Source organism: Cervus elaphus, chromosome X, assembly GCF_910594005.1.
Source record: "Cervus elaphus chromosome X, mCerEla1.1, whole genome shotgun sequence".
NCBI classification, from domain to species: Eukaryota; Metazoa; Chordata; class Mammalia; order Artiodactyla; family Cervidae; genus Cervus; species Cervus elaphus.
Window position 1 is genome coordinate 33,522,155 of NC_057848.1, and position 13,258 is coordinate 33,535,412.

Genomic DNA, 13,258 nt, shown 5'->3' on the forward strand with positions numbered 1-13,258 from the left:
AAATAGGGCCGATTCTACAAATAAGAGGACATCAGTCTGTCCTCTTTTCCAATTCCAGAAGTATCCACTGACACCAGTTACCTGAGGAAAGATGGCAGGTCTGAGATGAAGGCTCAGCACTTTGTAGAGAAAAACCTACCTGTTTTTCAGCAAGCAGAGCCCATAGCAGCCACACCGTCGCTAAGCATTTTCCACGAAGAGCACACACTGCAGAGACTTCCTATATTGGCAGCGAAGAACAGGAGAGAAAATGCCCAAAGGCAGAGACATAGATTATAAACCATGGGATTTAAAAATGTAAATCTACTTCCTAGGCCAAACATAGAGATTCTCCTCAGCACTAGAATAGTTGTGTAAAAGATCCATCTGTGCTCTTCTTCACACCATTGATGAGAGGGTCGAACAGGATGGGACCAAGGCTTCTAGATTGTTGTAGAACCCCAGCCTGGCTATAGTATTGAGCCAACTGAGCATTCATTTGCCTTTAGGAACTCTCCCTGGAGAGACAAGTAATAATCTGAAGGCTGCTTGGAGTGTCTCAAGTCAGAAACTGGTTTGTGAGCCAAATGCCTAATGGCATCAGGCAAATATTCCTACAAGACAGTCGGGTGATCCAAGGGATGGCAAAAGTCAAATGCGCTGGCCAAATTCTGCCCAGCAGGGCTTGAATTTGCACTTGGCAAGTTCTGTTTCTCTCATGTTCCTTTATGTGCACACTTTATTTATGTATGTTAATATCCTCACTTAGGCTAAGGTCAAACTCTGTTCTTCCCAGTTCTGGCCAGAAAGATTTCCTGTCTTACAGGTATCTGATCTTATCTTTGTTGATATTTTCACTGTGAGGGATTCCCCAAAGAAGGTCCTTGGATAAATGCCCATCCTCCAGGAAAATTATTTCAGTCCTCGGGTGCAATGAGAAAGCCTGAGGACGATGTAGCCAGTGTTTCGTAAAGCAAAACCTATTTCATTGAAAGAGCTGTCCTTTATCCTGAGATTGTTTGCTTCTCTTTTTGTGTTTAAAGAAAATCCTTTCTAGGAAATGATAGTTTGGGGTTGTTTTGTCTTGCTTGTTCCTTTACTTGGAAAAATAAAAACCTGGCAACCTACTGTCAGTCTTCCCAGGTTTTTGGTTTGTGATAGCTGCTAGTCTTGGGAACCTGGTTTAATTTCACTTCTGCTAGAACCTCTAGGTACCTTCTATCACCACTTCCATCCTAAGTGCTTATAAATTACCTGCTTCATAATTTGTGGCAGAATCTCTCCAAGGATTGACATCAAGCTTACAGCTCTGGAGTTTACAGTATACTGGTCTGTAGTTTCCTTCTTTAAGAAAATTGGGATGCTGCCCATGTGCAGTCCTTTGATATCCCTCCTGTTCTCTCCGATTGCACAGGACAGCAGCTAATGCAAGGCAGTTCCATTTGCTCTTCTTAAAATGTTCTTTTCCCTATAGAGTTGGACATGCATATACATGTTGTTTGGGGAATTTGCAGCACATCCAATGAAAGTGTAATTCCCAACTAACAGTCAAATCTTTCTCTTTGGAGCTACCCAGAACACACCTACCCTCTCTTCCATATGACAGCCCTTCAGAGACTCGAAGACAGTGTGTGACTCTCCTTTGAGTTAAGAGCACCAGCTGAGTCAGACAGTCGCGAGTGACAAGCCCAGCTTCACCCCGTCTTGGCTGTGGGAGCCCAGGTGAGTTACTTGATTTTATTTTCTCTCCATTTGGTTTTTTCTTTAAAGCTGATTTATAAAATGAGGGTAAAAAAACCCCACCTCATTGGTTCATTGTGTGATAAATGATGTGATATAAAGTTGATTTATAAAATGAGGGTAAAAAAAACCCACTTCATTGGTTCGTTGTGTGATAAATGATGTGATATATGTAAAGAGCTTAACCCAGTGCCTGGCAGAGTGAGGATCCCATGAATGTGAGCTCTTTCCCCTTTGATTTATAAAGAGCCAGGTGGACATTTTAAGCATCAGGGCTATTGGAGAAGTGGGGTGAGCAACGGGGTGAGGGAGGTGGCAGACCCTCAGGTAGATCAGGTCTTCCTCTGCCCTGAGATTGTCTCTTTTCTGTTATCCTGATGCTTGCTTGCTAGTGCCGGGGGAGAGGCTATCATGCAGAATCTCAGGAAAAGTTTATTTTCAAGAGCTGGAGAGCTCTTTGTTGACATATTGAACTGTCTCTTGTTTATTCTTATTTCCCTGAGCAGCTAGTCCAAACTCAATTACCTTTTGTGAGGCAGCAGGCATGTGACACTTTCTACTAGCTGTATTGATCAGTGTAGACTGGGCCAGACGTGAGAGATCTGAGATGCTAAGCAGCAGTTTCTGGGCTTTTCCTTCCTTAGTAGGCCTCCCCTTTCTGTGTCTATAGAAACACTGGCACAAACAAAATGAAAATCTGGGATCCAAATGGCCTGAGCCTGCAAGCACCCCTGCTAGGTAGCCACCTTAGAAGACAGCTGATGATTAATGGTCACAGTGAACCAGAACTTGAACTCCTGGAGTGTCCAGAGTCAGAGTGGTTTTCTAACAGGAGCTCTTTGCGCACCCTGGGTTTTGCAAGCAATTGCATGATATGAACTCCAAATGCCATTGCAGCTAGAAAAAGTTTGGAAGGAGACACACCCAACTGTGAACAGACAGAGGAATGGAACTTGAGGGGATGGGGTGGGGTGGGGTAGGTACAGGACTGGCTTTATCTGTAGGTAGGATTTCAAGTTTTTATCCTGAGAATATATTCCCAGATTACTTGTGTAATTCTTAGGCATAAATAAAAGTAGAAAAATAAGAAATTGGATTTTTTAAAAATAATAATAATAAGTAAAAGTAAGCCATTAGAGACAGTTTTTAGAGGTCACTACTGACCAAGGATCTCAGTGATACAAGAATTAAGCCTGTTGGAGGAGAAAGGTTACTTGGGTGGGGAAATGTTGGGGGCCCTTAGAGAGAGGAAAGGAGAGGGCTAGAGATAGAACTGTAGAGGAACATACCTTTCAAAAGAAAGAAAAATATTTTTTTTCTTCTAATACAATAATATTTATATGGACAGATGAGAAAATACAACTAAGAAAAACGAAAGTAAAAATTCTCTTTAATCCAGTCACTCAGGTATGGTCACTGTTAACATTTGGGTATACATCTTTCCAAACTGTATTTTTTTCTATGCAAAAATATACATATTTATTTTATAAAAATCAGATAATCATTTTCACTGGACACTGCAGATGTACAATGATTTGTTTAATCATTCAGTGGGTTGGGTTCTGACACTGGCATTTAGCTATGTGACCTTGGGAAAGTTAACTAATCTCTCTGTGCCTCATCTGAAAATGAGAGGGATAATACCTACCTCAAAGGGCTGCTGTGAGCAGCAAATGAGATTTTGCATGTATAGTGCTTAGCATAGCGCCTGGCACAGTAAACATTAGCTGTTATTATTAAGTATAACAATAATAATAATTGTTGTTGTTGGGTTCCCTGTGAGTACTTTTTTGGTTTAGGGTAGGGGGAGAGTGACTGGAAGTTTTCTCTTTGAGTAGTATACTACAGTGAGTTCTGGAGTCAAACGGAGCTGTATGGTTTTGGTCATGTCAGTTCACTTTGCCGAGACTCAGTTTTCTTATCTGTAAACTGAGAATTAAAAACACCTAGCTTACAGGATAGATGTTGGGATCAAATGAGAGAATGCGTGTAAAACCCTCAGTGTAGTTCTTGGCATGTAGCAAGAGTTCCAAGTCAGTTGGTATTGTTATTATTACTATTATTATTATCACAACTAGTGGGGGTAGGAAGAGCATGGTGGCACTTGGGGAGTGTTTCTAATCACTAGTCTGTTTACAAAAAGAGGAAATTAGTCTGATTCTGGAATCAGACTAACTTGGGCTCATATCAGGGCTTTGCCATGTGCTGGCTGTATGATGCTGGTTACAATTTCTCCAAGCACCTCTCACCATTTGTGAAAGAATATATTACACACACACACACACACACACACATATAATAAAACTGAATCACTGCTATACACCTGAAATTAACATAACATTATAAATCAATTGTACTTCAGTAAAAAATAAAATTGAAAAAAAGAAAATGAAGGAAAAAATTTCTAAAGCATAAAGTAAATGGGAATGGAGTCAGTGCCTATCTTGCAGGTGTGGCTACAAGGTGTGAAGGATATAAAACAAGTGTAGTGCTTAGCCTGAGTGCCCAGGTATTGTTGGGTGATAATTATCTTTGGTTGTTGAAGCATGGGGAGGTTTATAACAAGCTGAATGCCTCTCCCCAACCCCTAGATTCTGAGTCCCTGGGGTACTTCAACTTCACCAAAAGGTTTTGCCCTATTCGGGGCTCAGGGACCATTTCTGCCCTTAGTATAAGGGTTGGAGGGCTCCTGATTCAGAAGGCTGTGGCACACCTTCCTGTTAATTCTACCCTGATCTTGTGCCCCAGTTCTAGAAAGCAGGCTGAAGTCCTGCTTCTATGAACAAGCTCTCACCTGGTATGCTTAAGATTGGCATGCTTTTCTTGCCAGCTGTCTGGATGCCCTGGAGCCTCATTGTTGAATTCTAACCCTATGGCGGGGTAGCTGGTTGCCTGATTTCCCCCCGAGTCTCTGACACTAGTGCCAGTTGCTTTTTAATTGTCACCATTGCTGGGCTCTCTTAAGCCCCATGGCCCATCCTTCCAAACCCTGGCTTACCCACACCTGAACCCATTCTTCTCTGCTCCACTCAGCCTCCAGCCCTGTTCCCTCTATCCCCTGCCTGCTCTTCCACAGCCCACTGGTGGTAACGCCTGGCTCCCACGACCCTGGTGACCGCTCAGCCACAGAGAGCACGTCTCATTTCCTGAGCCAAGACCCTTTCGGTCTCATCTCTTTACTTGTGTGACTCTCCTCTTTCCTTTGGGATGGGCAGAGATGGGCAGAGTGGGCTGGTGCAGCTATTGGGGGCAAGGGGGAGAAGGGTGGAGTTGCATAGGCCAAGTGCTAAACCGGAGCTTCTGGAGGGCTGTCAAGTGAAACGCGGCCAGAGGCAAATGTCAGAGCCTATATAGAGGCAGGAATCTGGGACCAGAGAGACAGAGCAAGCACTAGCAAGTCAGGAGCAGTGGGGCGGGTGGGCGGGTGGGCAGGCTGGCTGGCTGGCGGGCAGGAGGGGGGCGTGGCAGGGGATAGCTAAGGGAGATTGCAGAGAACAGCTGCTGGTACTGGGTCTTACTTTAATGAACTGGCTGGGCATGGGGCATAAGTAAATTGGCCAGACCAAAACAACTAGGGGCGCAAAGGACTTACTCCCTCTCTTCTCCCTGACTGGCAAGGTAAGATCTTTCCGGGTTTTGCCTGGTGGGAAACTGTGGCATGTTCAGGGATTTTTCTGAAGATGTGGTAGGTGGGGGTGGTCATCTACAGCTGCCCATTTAACCCATCTTTCCCATTGCACCAATTATTAGAGTAACCACGGTCCTAGCATGAGTCCAGTATTTCAGATAAGGTGGATCATTATAGCACAGCAGAGAAGAGTTAGGGGGTCTCTGGAGTTGGGTGGGCCTGGGAATCCAAGTGACTGCAGGCAAATTATGAAGGCTCTCTGGACCTTAGTTTTCTCCTTTGTAAGATGAGGATTTTGAGGATGACTTGTCACTGAGGATGACCAAAACCTCTCAGTGTTGCTGTGTGTGGGGACCAAGTAAGACAGTGCATGTAAAGTGCCCAGTAGGGTGCTTGCCAGTCATCATATGCTCAAGAAATGTTGAGCATTTGGCACTTCTGTTGCTAGCATTCTCAATATTATTATGGAGGCATGCTGCACCAGATTGATGAGTTTTGTGACATTGTTCCAAATGAGCAAGTGTTCCATTGGGGGCATGAGCAGGCTGAGGGGACATGTCAACATTGTGTAATGTGTGTGTTAGTTTCCAAGTTCTGTGCCAAGAAGCCCCATTGGAGGCTGCTTATGGAAGTAGGCCAGAGGGGTGAGGCTCTGGGCTTTCCCACTCACCCTTACCCAGTTGTCAGAGAAGCTTGAAGTTTGTACTTCCTATAGACTGAGCTTCAAGTGAACCATGATCTAGGACATCAGATAGGTAACTGAATGTAGCCTTAGGGATGCTAAAGGATAGACAACCCCAAGGAGTAAGTGATAGTCAAAGACAAACAGTTTCTAGTATTTCAGTGATCTTATTCTAACCCCAACCCCAACTAATCTGAGCGCACTGGTAAAATGGGAATAATGCTACTATTGTAAGATTCCAATGCGTAATGCTTATGCATCCTGGTACACTGTAGACACTAAAGTGTACTGCCTTGAACACTTGAGCAGTAAGTGGTAGTAATAGTGGTGATTTTTGTTATTAAAAATCAAAATGTTAATAAATAGGATTTTCAGTTTGTGGAATGCTACTCTCATTGATCAGTTAAATGCCTTCCTTTTCCTGAGGAAGACATTTAGGGCCATTAGAGTAGTAAAATGGGGATTAAAGCACTAGCAGGACTCAATGAGCACGAGGAACTGATAGTTATCCTGGGGCGAAGGGTGTTCTCACCCAGGCCCTTGGCTGGCTTGCTAGTGCTGTGATGGGAGACCGCATAGCTCAGGAACCGGCACTTCTCACAATTTTCCAGAAGGTGGTGCTGCTGTTTCATTTCAACCAGGACCTCCCAGGCTCTGGGCTGCTGAAGTTGCCAGTGTTGATAGCTTTTATAAAACTGAGAGTGTGTGTTGTGTGACTGAGCCGGTTGGTTTGAAAAGGATAGGGGTGGAAAGGATAGTTGCTCCAGCTTCAAATTTGTTTAATGCCATACAGCTTCTTTAACCTGAGAGGCCCATCTCTGACGCCACAGAGCCATAAGAGATCTCCATCACGAATCATTTGTCTATTTCCCCATCTTCTTGATATTGTCTTTTTTGACTGCTAAACTTGTTTCCTGTTTACAGATTTTCTTGCCACTTGGGCTTCAGCAGAACCCCTGATATAATTGCTTCAGAGGTTCTCTACACACTGTCCTTTGACCATGGCAGATACATCAATACCCTTAAATTCACGGCAGTTCAGCAATGTGCTGAGGGAGGAAAATGGCGACACCCAAAATAGGGAGACGACCTTCTCTGGACCAACGCTAGAGAACAGAGCAGAGGGCCAAATTCTGCCTTCTAGTGTCCAGTCTATGGTCTCAACTTCAGCATCAGACCCTGGAGGGATGTCCACACAGCTGATGACATCCCCAGCCTTTGACACCATGGCCACGCCTCTAATGGGAACAGCAAACTCTGGAGTTGTGTCCTCACCGCTCCTGTCAGACTCTGGGGCACTGTCCCCATTGTTAATGCCAACTTCGGATTCAGAGGCGCTGTCCCCATTGTTAATGCCAACCTCAGACTCTGGGATGCTGTCCCCATTGCTAATGCCAGCCTCAGATTCTGGAACATTGTCTCCATTGCTTTCCACTTCAGAGTATGGATTAATGTCCCCAGGGCTGATGACGATTCCTGACTTTGGAACAATGTCCACAGCACTAACGGCAACACCGGATTCTGAAGACATATCACCATTGGCAATGTCAGCCTCATCCTCTGAAGCAATGGCCACACCACTGATGCTAGCCCCAGATTCTGGAGAGCTCTCCCCACTGCTAATGCCAGATGTTAACCCCGGAGAGATGTCCACACAGCCAGGGCCAGCTTCAGGCTTTGAAGGAATGTCACCATTGCAAATTACAGATGAAGACACTGAAGCAATGTCCAAAGTGCTAATGACTGCCCTGGTCTCTGGAGAGATCTCTTCACTGCTCATGTCAGACACAGACTCAGAAGCGATCTCCTCACTGATAATGTCAGCCCTAACTTCTGAAGCGATGCCCACCCAACTAACGAGCACCCAAGATTCTGGGGACATGTCCACCCAGCTAATGTCAGGCCCAGACTCTGGAGTAGAGTCTTCACCACTAATGACAGCTCCAGGCTCCGGAGCCATATCCTCACCGCTCCTGTCAGTCCCCGAGGCTGGAGAAATGCCCACCTTGTCAAAGCCAGCCCCAGATGCTGAGGCAGTGTCCCCACTGCTAATGATGGCTCTAAGCTCTGGAGGGATGCCCACCCAACTGATGCCAGCCCAAAGCTCTGGAGCTATGTCCTCACAGTTAACACAAAATCTAGATTCTCAGATTGTGCCTACTCCACCAATGAGAGCAACAGCCTCCGGGGAGATGTCTGCATCGTCAGCAAGAGCCTCAGATTCTGGAGCAAGGTCGACACTGCAAATGAGAACCCCAGCCTCTGGCAATATGTCCACGCTGCTAAAGACAGTCCCGGACTCTGCAGCACTGTCCACCCCACTGATGTCCACAACCTCTGGAGCCATGTCCACAGAGCCAATGCCAACCGCAGCCTCTAGAGGAATGTCCACACACTTAACAACGACTCAAACTTCTGGAGCCACATCCACAGGCTTTATGAAAGCCCCAGCCAGTGGGGCAAAGTCAACACCACGAATGAGAGCTCCAGCCTCGGGGGCAATGTCCATCCCATCCAGCACAGCCCCCATCTCTGAAACAGTATCTGTGCTACAAATGACCACCCCAGCCTCTGGGTCAGTGTCCACACTGCGAATAAGAGCGCCTGTCTCTGGAGCAACATCTAGGTCACAAAGAAGAGCCACAGCCTCGAGAGTGACAGCCGGACCACAAATGCGAGCTTCTGGAGCCATGTCCACCCCACAGATGACAGCCAAAGCCTCTGGATCCATGTCCTCACTATTAATGAGAGACACAGCCCCGGGAGTGATGTCCGTGCCACCGATGAAAGCTACGGCCTCAGGAGCATTGTCCAAGCCACTAACAACATCCAAAGCCTCAGAAACAATGTTCATGCAGCAAATGACAACCGCAGCTTCTGGAGAGATCTCCACAATGCTAATGAGAGACATAGCTTCTGGAGCCATGTCCATGCCACAGATGACAGACGCTGTGTCTGCCGGGATGTCCACACCACTAATGAGAGCCCCAGCCTCTGGAGACGTGTCCACACCACAAATGACAGCCGCAGCCTCTGGAAGCATGTCCATGCCCCTAATGAGAGCCCCGGGCCCTGGAGCCATGCCCACAGTGCTAATGAGATCCACAGTCTCTGGAAAGATGCCCAGTCAGCCAATAGGCACTCAAGACTTTGGGGGGATGTCCATGTCATTCAAAAGATTCATGACCTCTGGAGGGATGTCCACATTGCAGATGCGAGCCCCAGCCTCTGAAGTGATGTCCACACCAAAAATTAGAGCCCCGAGGTTTGGGGCAGTATCCACACCCCTGATAAGAGCCTCAAACCCTGGAGAGGTGTCCACACTTCTCACAAGAGCTTCGTCCTCCGGAGAGATGTCCTCAGCACTAACGAGACCCCCAACTTCTGGGGAGACAGCCACCACCCCTCTGAGAGCCCCAGCTTATGGAGCAATGTCTCCTCTGCAAAGAACAACCACAGCCTCTGGCATGATGTCCACGCCACAAATGAGGGCTCCAATCTCTGGGCCGATATCCACACCATTCATGAGATCCACGGCCTCTGGAGTGATGTCCACGCCTCAGATGACAGCCGTGGCCTCTGGAGGGGTGTCCATGCCATTGTTGAGGGCCCCAACCTCTGGAGCAACATCTGCACCGCAGATGCTCACAGCAGCATCTGCAGAGGTGTGCACACTATCCATGCGAGCCCCCAGCTTGGGAGTGATGTCCCCGCCATTATTAAGGGCTCCAGTCTCTGGAATTATGTGCACACCCCCAAGGAGACCCTCAGTCTCTGAAGATATGTCCACAGAGTTCATGAGAGCTCCAACCTCTGGAAAGATGGCCACTGCACAAACCACAGCCATGGCCTCGGGAGGGATGCCCAAGCCATTCATGAGAGCCGTGGCCTCTGGAGTAACACCCATGCCACTGATGTCTGCCATGGCTTCTGGAGAGACATCCAAGCCACTAATGAAAAGCCTGTCATCTGGGGCAATGTCCACACTGCAAACAAGAGTTGTGAGTTCTGGATCTACGTCCTTGCCACAAACGACATACGCAGCCTCAGGAAAGATGTCCACACCGCCGATGAGAGTCTCGGCTTCCGGAGCCACATCCACACCACTTATGAGAGCCTCAGCTTCTGGAATGATGTCCATGCCACTTCTGAGACCCATATCCCCTGGGGGGATGTCCATGCCACTAATGAGGGCCACAGTCCCAGGAGCCATGTCCACATCCCAAATGGCAGCCGCAGCCCCTGGAATGATGTCTACCCTGGGAATCAAAGCCACAGACTCTGGGGAAACATCTGCCCCTCGCATCAATGTCACAGCCTCTGGATCAAAGTCCACACCACATGCAACGACCACCCCCCGCAAAACAGTAAAGCCACCACCAGATGAAGTCCCATCTTTTGGCATGCTGACCCCAGCACTCTGTTACCTCTTAGAAGAACAGGAAGCAGCCCGGGGTTCATGCCCTGTGGAAGAGGAGGTGGAGATTGATGAGGAGAAGCAAATGAAGGGATTTTTGAATGATTCAGAGAAAATGGCCTTTCTGGTGTCTCTTCATCTGGGGGCAGCAGAGAGGTGGTCCATCTTGCAGATGGAGGTAGGAAACCCCCTCACCAGTGAAGATAAATCTTTCCTGAGAAGATCCCAGGGCTTATATGACTCCCTGTCTGAAATTGACATCCTCAGTGCGATTCTCTGCCATCCCAAGCAGGGCCAGAAGTCGGTCAGGCAGTATGCCACTGACTTCCTTCTGCTGGCCCGACATTTGTCTTGGTCCGATGCCATTCTGCGGACCAGGTTCCTGGAAGGACTCTCTGAAGCTGTTGCCACCAAAATGGGCCGGATCTTCCTGAAGGTGGCTGGCAGCCTAAAGGAGCTGATAGATAGGTCTCTCTATACCGAGTGCCAGCTGGCGGGAGAGAAGAATTCCCGAGGCAGCTCCAGCCAGGTTCTGACATCACCCTGTAAGCGGAATAGCGAGGAGGCAATGGAGAATGAACTGAACCCCCAGCAGCAGACTGAGGAGGTAATGATGGGGAAATACACTCAAGGTTTCTGAATAGAAAATTGAAGGCACCCTGCTCCTTTGTGTAGACTAAGGAAGAGGCTGGGGGAAGCATTGAGCTCCTAGACCATAAGCCCCAACCTAGAATTTTGTCAGTGGGCCTGGTTAGGCCCTTATTTTGGGCATATTAACCCAAACTCCATTAACTTTGTGGAGCCTTGCCCTACCCAAGATACTCAGGGCATGGGGGTGGTTAAAGAAGATTTATCTTCTGAGGGAACTGGTTGGGCTCAGTCCCAACTCTCTACTGCTGATTCCAGGTCCAGTTCTAAAAGAGGGGTCATGTTTTGGAGGCTGGGTCCCACATACAGCCACATGTGTTGTAGACCCAGGTCACTAGGGAATTTGGCCAGTCTAGTCCTTGGTCACACTTTTTATACAAATAAGGTACATTGGCCAAGTTTCTTGATATGCTAAGTGATTGAGATTATCCAGGTAAAACCCCACTTGTCATAGTAAGCATGGCTCTTACATTTGCTGTTTTTGTTTTTTTTTTCTCACTCCCAGCACCAGCATGTTCCCAAACGCTGTTATTACCTGAAAGAGCATGAAGACCCTCAGGAGGGTCTGCACGACCACCTTCGAAAGAGCACAGGCCATCAGAAGGCCCCCACTAACAAGTAATGCTACCTGGACTCTTCTCCTGTGATATCCAACTTGGCTGCTAACTTGAGGACTGGTTCCTAGACTCATTCCATGCAATTACATCATTAAAACTTGTGGCCTTTCCCCCTTCAGCACCCCCTCCAGGTGCATCCCACCCTATCCCCCACTTGGTTGACTTGACCTTCTCTTTCACCCCACATGCCTTTGACCTGCCCCAGCAATCAGAACGTGGACTTCAAGAATGTTCGTTGTATGAGGTTCTGAACTCCCATTACCAACAAGGACAGTACTAGTTCCTGGTCCAGGGAGAAGTCTAGGCAGGAGAAACTATGTCCTACCTCAAAAACACCTTAGAGTGTCTTGCCACATGTCATCAGGCAAACTTGAGGAAGCCCTGGTCCCATTTCACCTGGCAGGGGAGCCCATAAGGAGAGTGATGCCCACTCCAATACCATCCTTTTCATCCAGTATACTTGTCCCTATAATGCCCCAACTCATAGCACTTAAATTTGGTCTCCAAGGCCCTTGTCCTGTTTATAGTCTCCATCCTGAACCATTCGTTTTGACCCATGGTAACAATCTTAGTAATAGCTAATGTTTATTGTTTATGTACTATGTGACAGGTAGTGGGCTAAACTCTTGACAAGCATCATCTCACTACATTCTTACCATAACCCAACTTGTTCTTCTGTTGTCAACTTCTGAAGTCTTGATCTATTGTCAGTGGCCATTGTCTTGTCCCTCAGTGTGAAATTTCTAGCTCTGACCTTTGGGTGACCTCCTCAGTTGTTAATTGCCCTCACTCCCCTTGGCTATTGTGCTTTGTGGCCAGCACTCTTGATAAAGATCTTGGTCTTTAAACAGGCTTAGATAGAACATAATGTGAGCAGTGTTTGCCTTAATGTGGTGGGATTATGGGTGTTTTAATGTTCTTCTTTTTACTTCTCTCTACTTTCCAGATTCTCTACAGTAAGCATGTATTACATTTGTAATCGTTAAAGTAAATAAAGTTCATTTATGAAAAAAAGAATTAACTGTGGCTAACAGAATTTGATTTATTGAGTCCTTCATTCAGTCAATATTTATTATCTAACATGTGTCAGCCACTATTTTGGGGACAGACAGATAAGAACATTGATCAAACGAAAACTTCATTCCAATGGAAGAGGGAGACAGACAATAAGTAAGAAAACACATAAGTAAGATAGGTAGAAATCGTGGTGAAGGCTATAAAGACAGGAAATAAAGATAATGGGGAATTTGATACTAACAGCAAATTTATTTATTCAATAATAGTCCGTGTAATTGGGTTACTCAAAGATCTTTTAAAAACAGTAGGAGTGACATGATTAGAAACACATTTTAGAAAACTAACTTGGACAGAGGAGCCTGGCAGGCTACAGTCCATGGGGTCGCAAAGAGGTGGACATGACCCAGTGCCTGAGCACGGCAGCAAGCACTGCAATAGTACAGGTGACTGACTCTTCAGATGACTCAATCTAAGGTCAGGGCAGTGGGGATGAAAAGAGGCACAGAGACCAAATCATCTCTGAGGGTTTA

General features: G+C 46.8%; 1 protein-coding gene across 7 annotated transcripts in view; it reads left to right on the forward strand.

Annotated features, from left to right (window-relative positions):
- RTL9 (retrotransposon Gag like 9) overlaps positions 1 to 12,724 on the forward strand; it is a 48,652-nt gene extending 35,928 nt beyond the window's left edge. For 5 of the 7 annotated variants that reach the window (XM_043897714.1, XM_043897715.1, XM_043897716.1 and 2 more), the window contains 3 exons: positions 1,548 to 1,701; positions 6,954 to 11,053; positions 11,600 to 12,724. In XM_043897714.1, the coding sequence (XP_043753649.1) occupies positions 7,031 to 11,053; positions 11,600 to 11,716 (4,140 nt within the window). In that variant the 5' untranslated portion in view covers positions 1,548 to 1,701; positions 6,954 to 7,030 and the 3' untranslated portion in view covers positions 11,717 to 12,724. The remainder of the gene's footprint in view (positions 1 to 1,547; positions 1,702 to 6,953; positions 11,054 to 11,599) is intronic. The other 2 variants (XM_043897718.1, XM_043897717.1) reach the window with 1 other exon arrangement.
- The last annotated feature ends 534 nt before the right edge of the window (positions 12,725 to 13,258 follow it).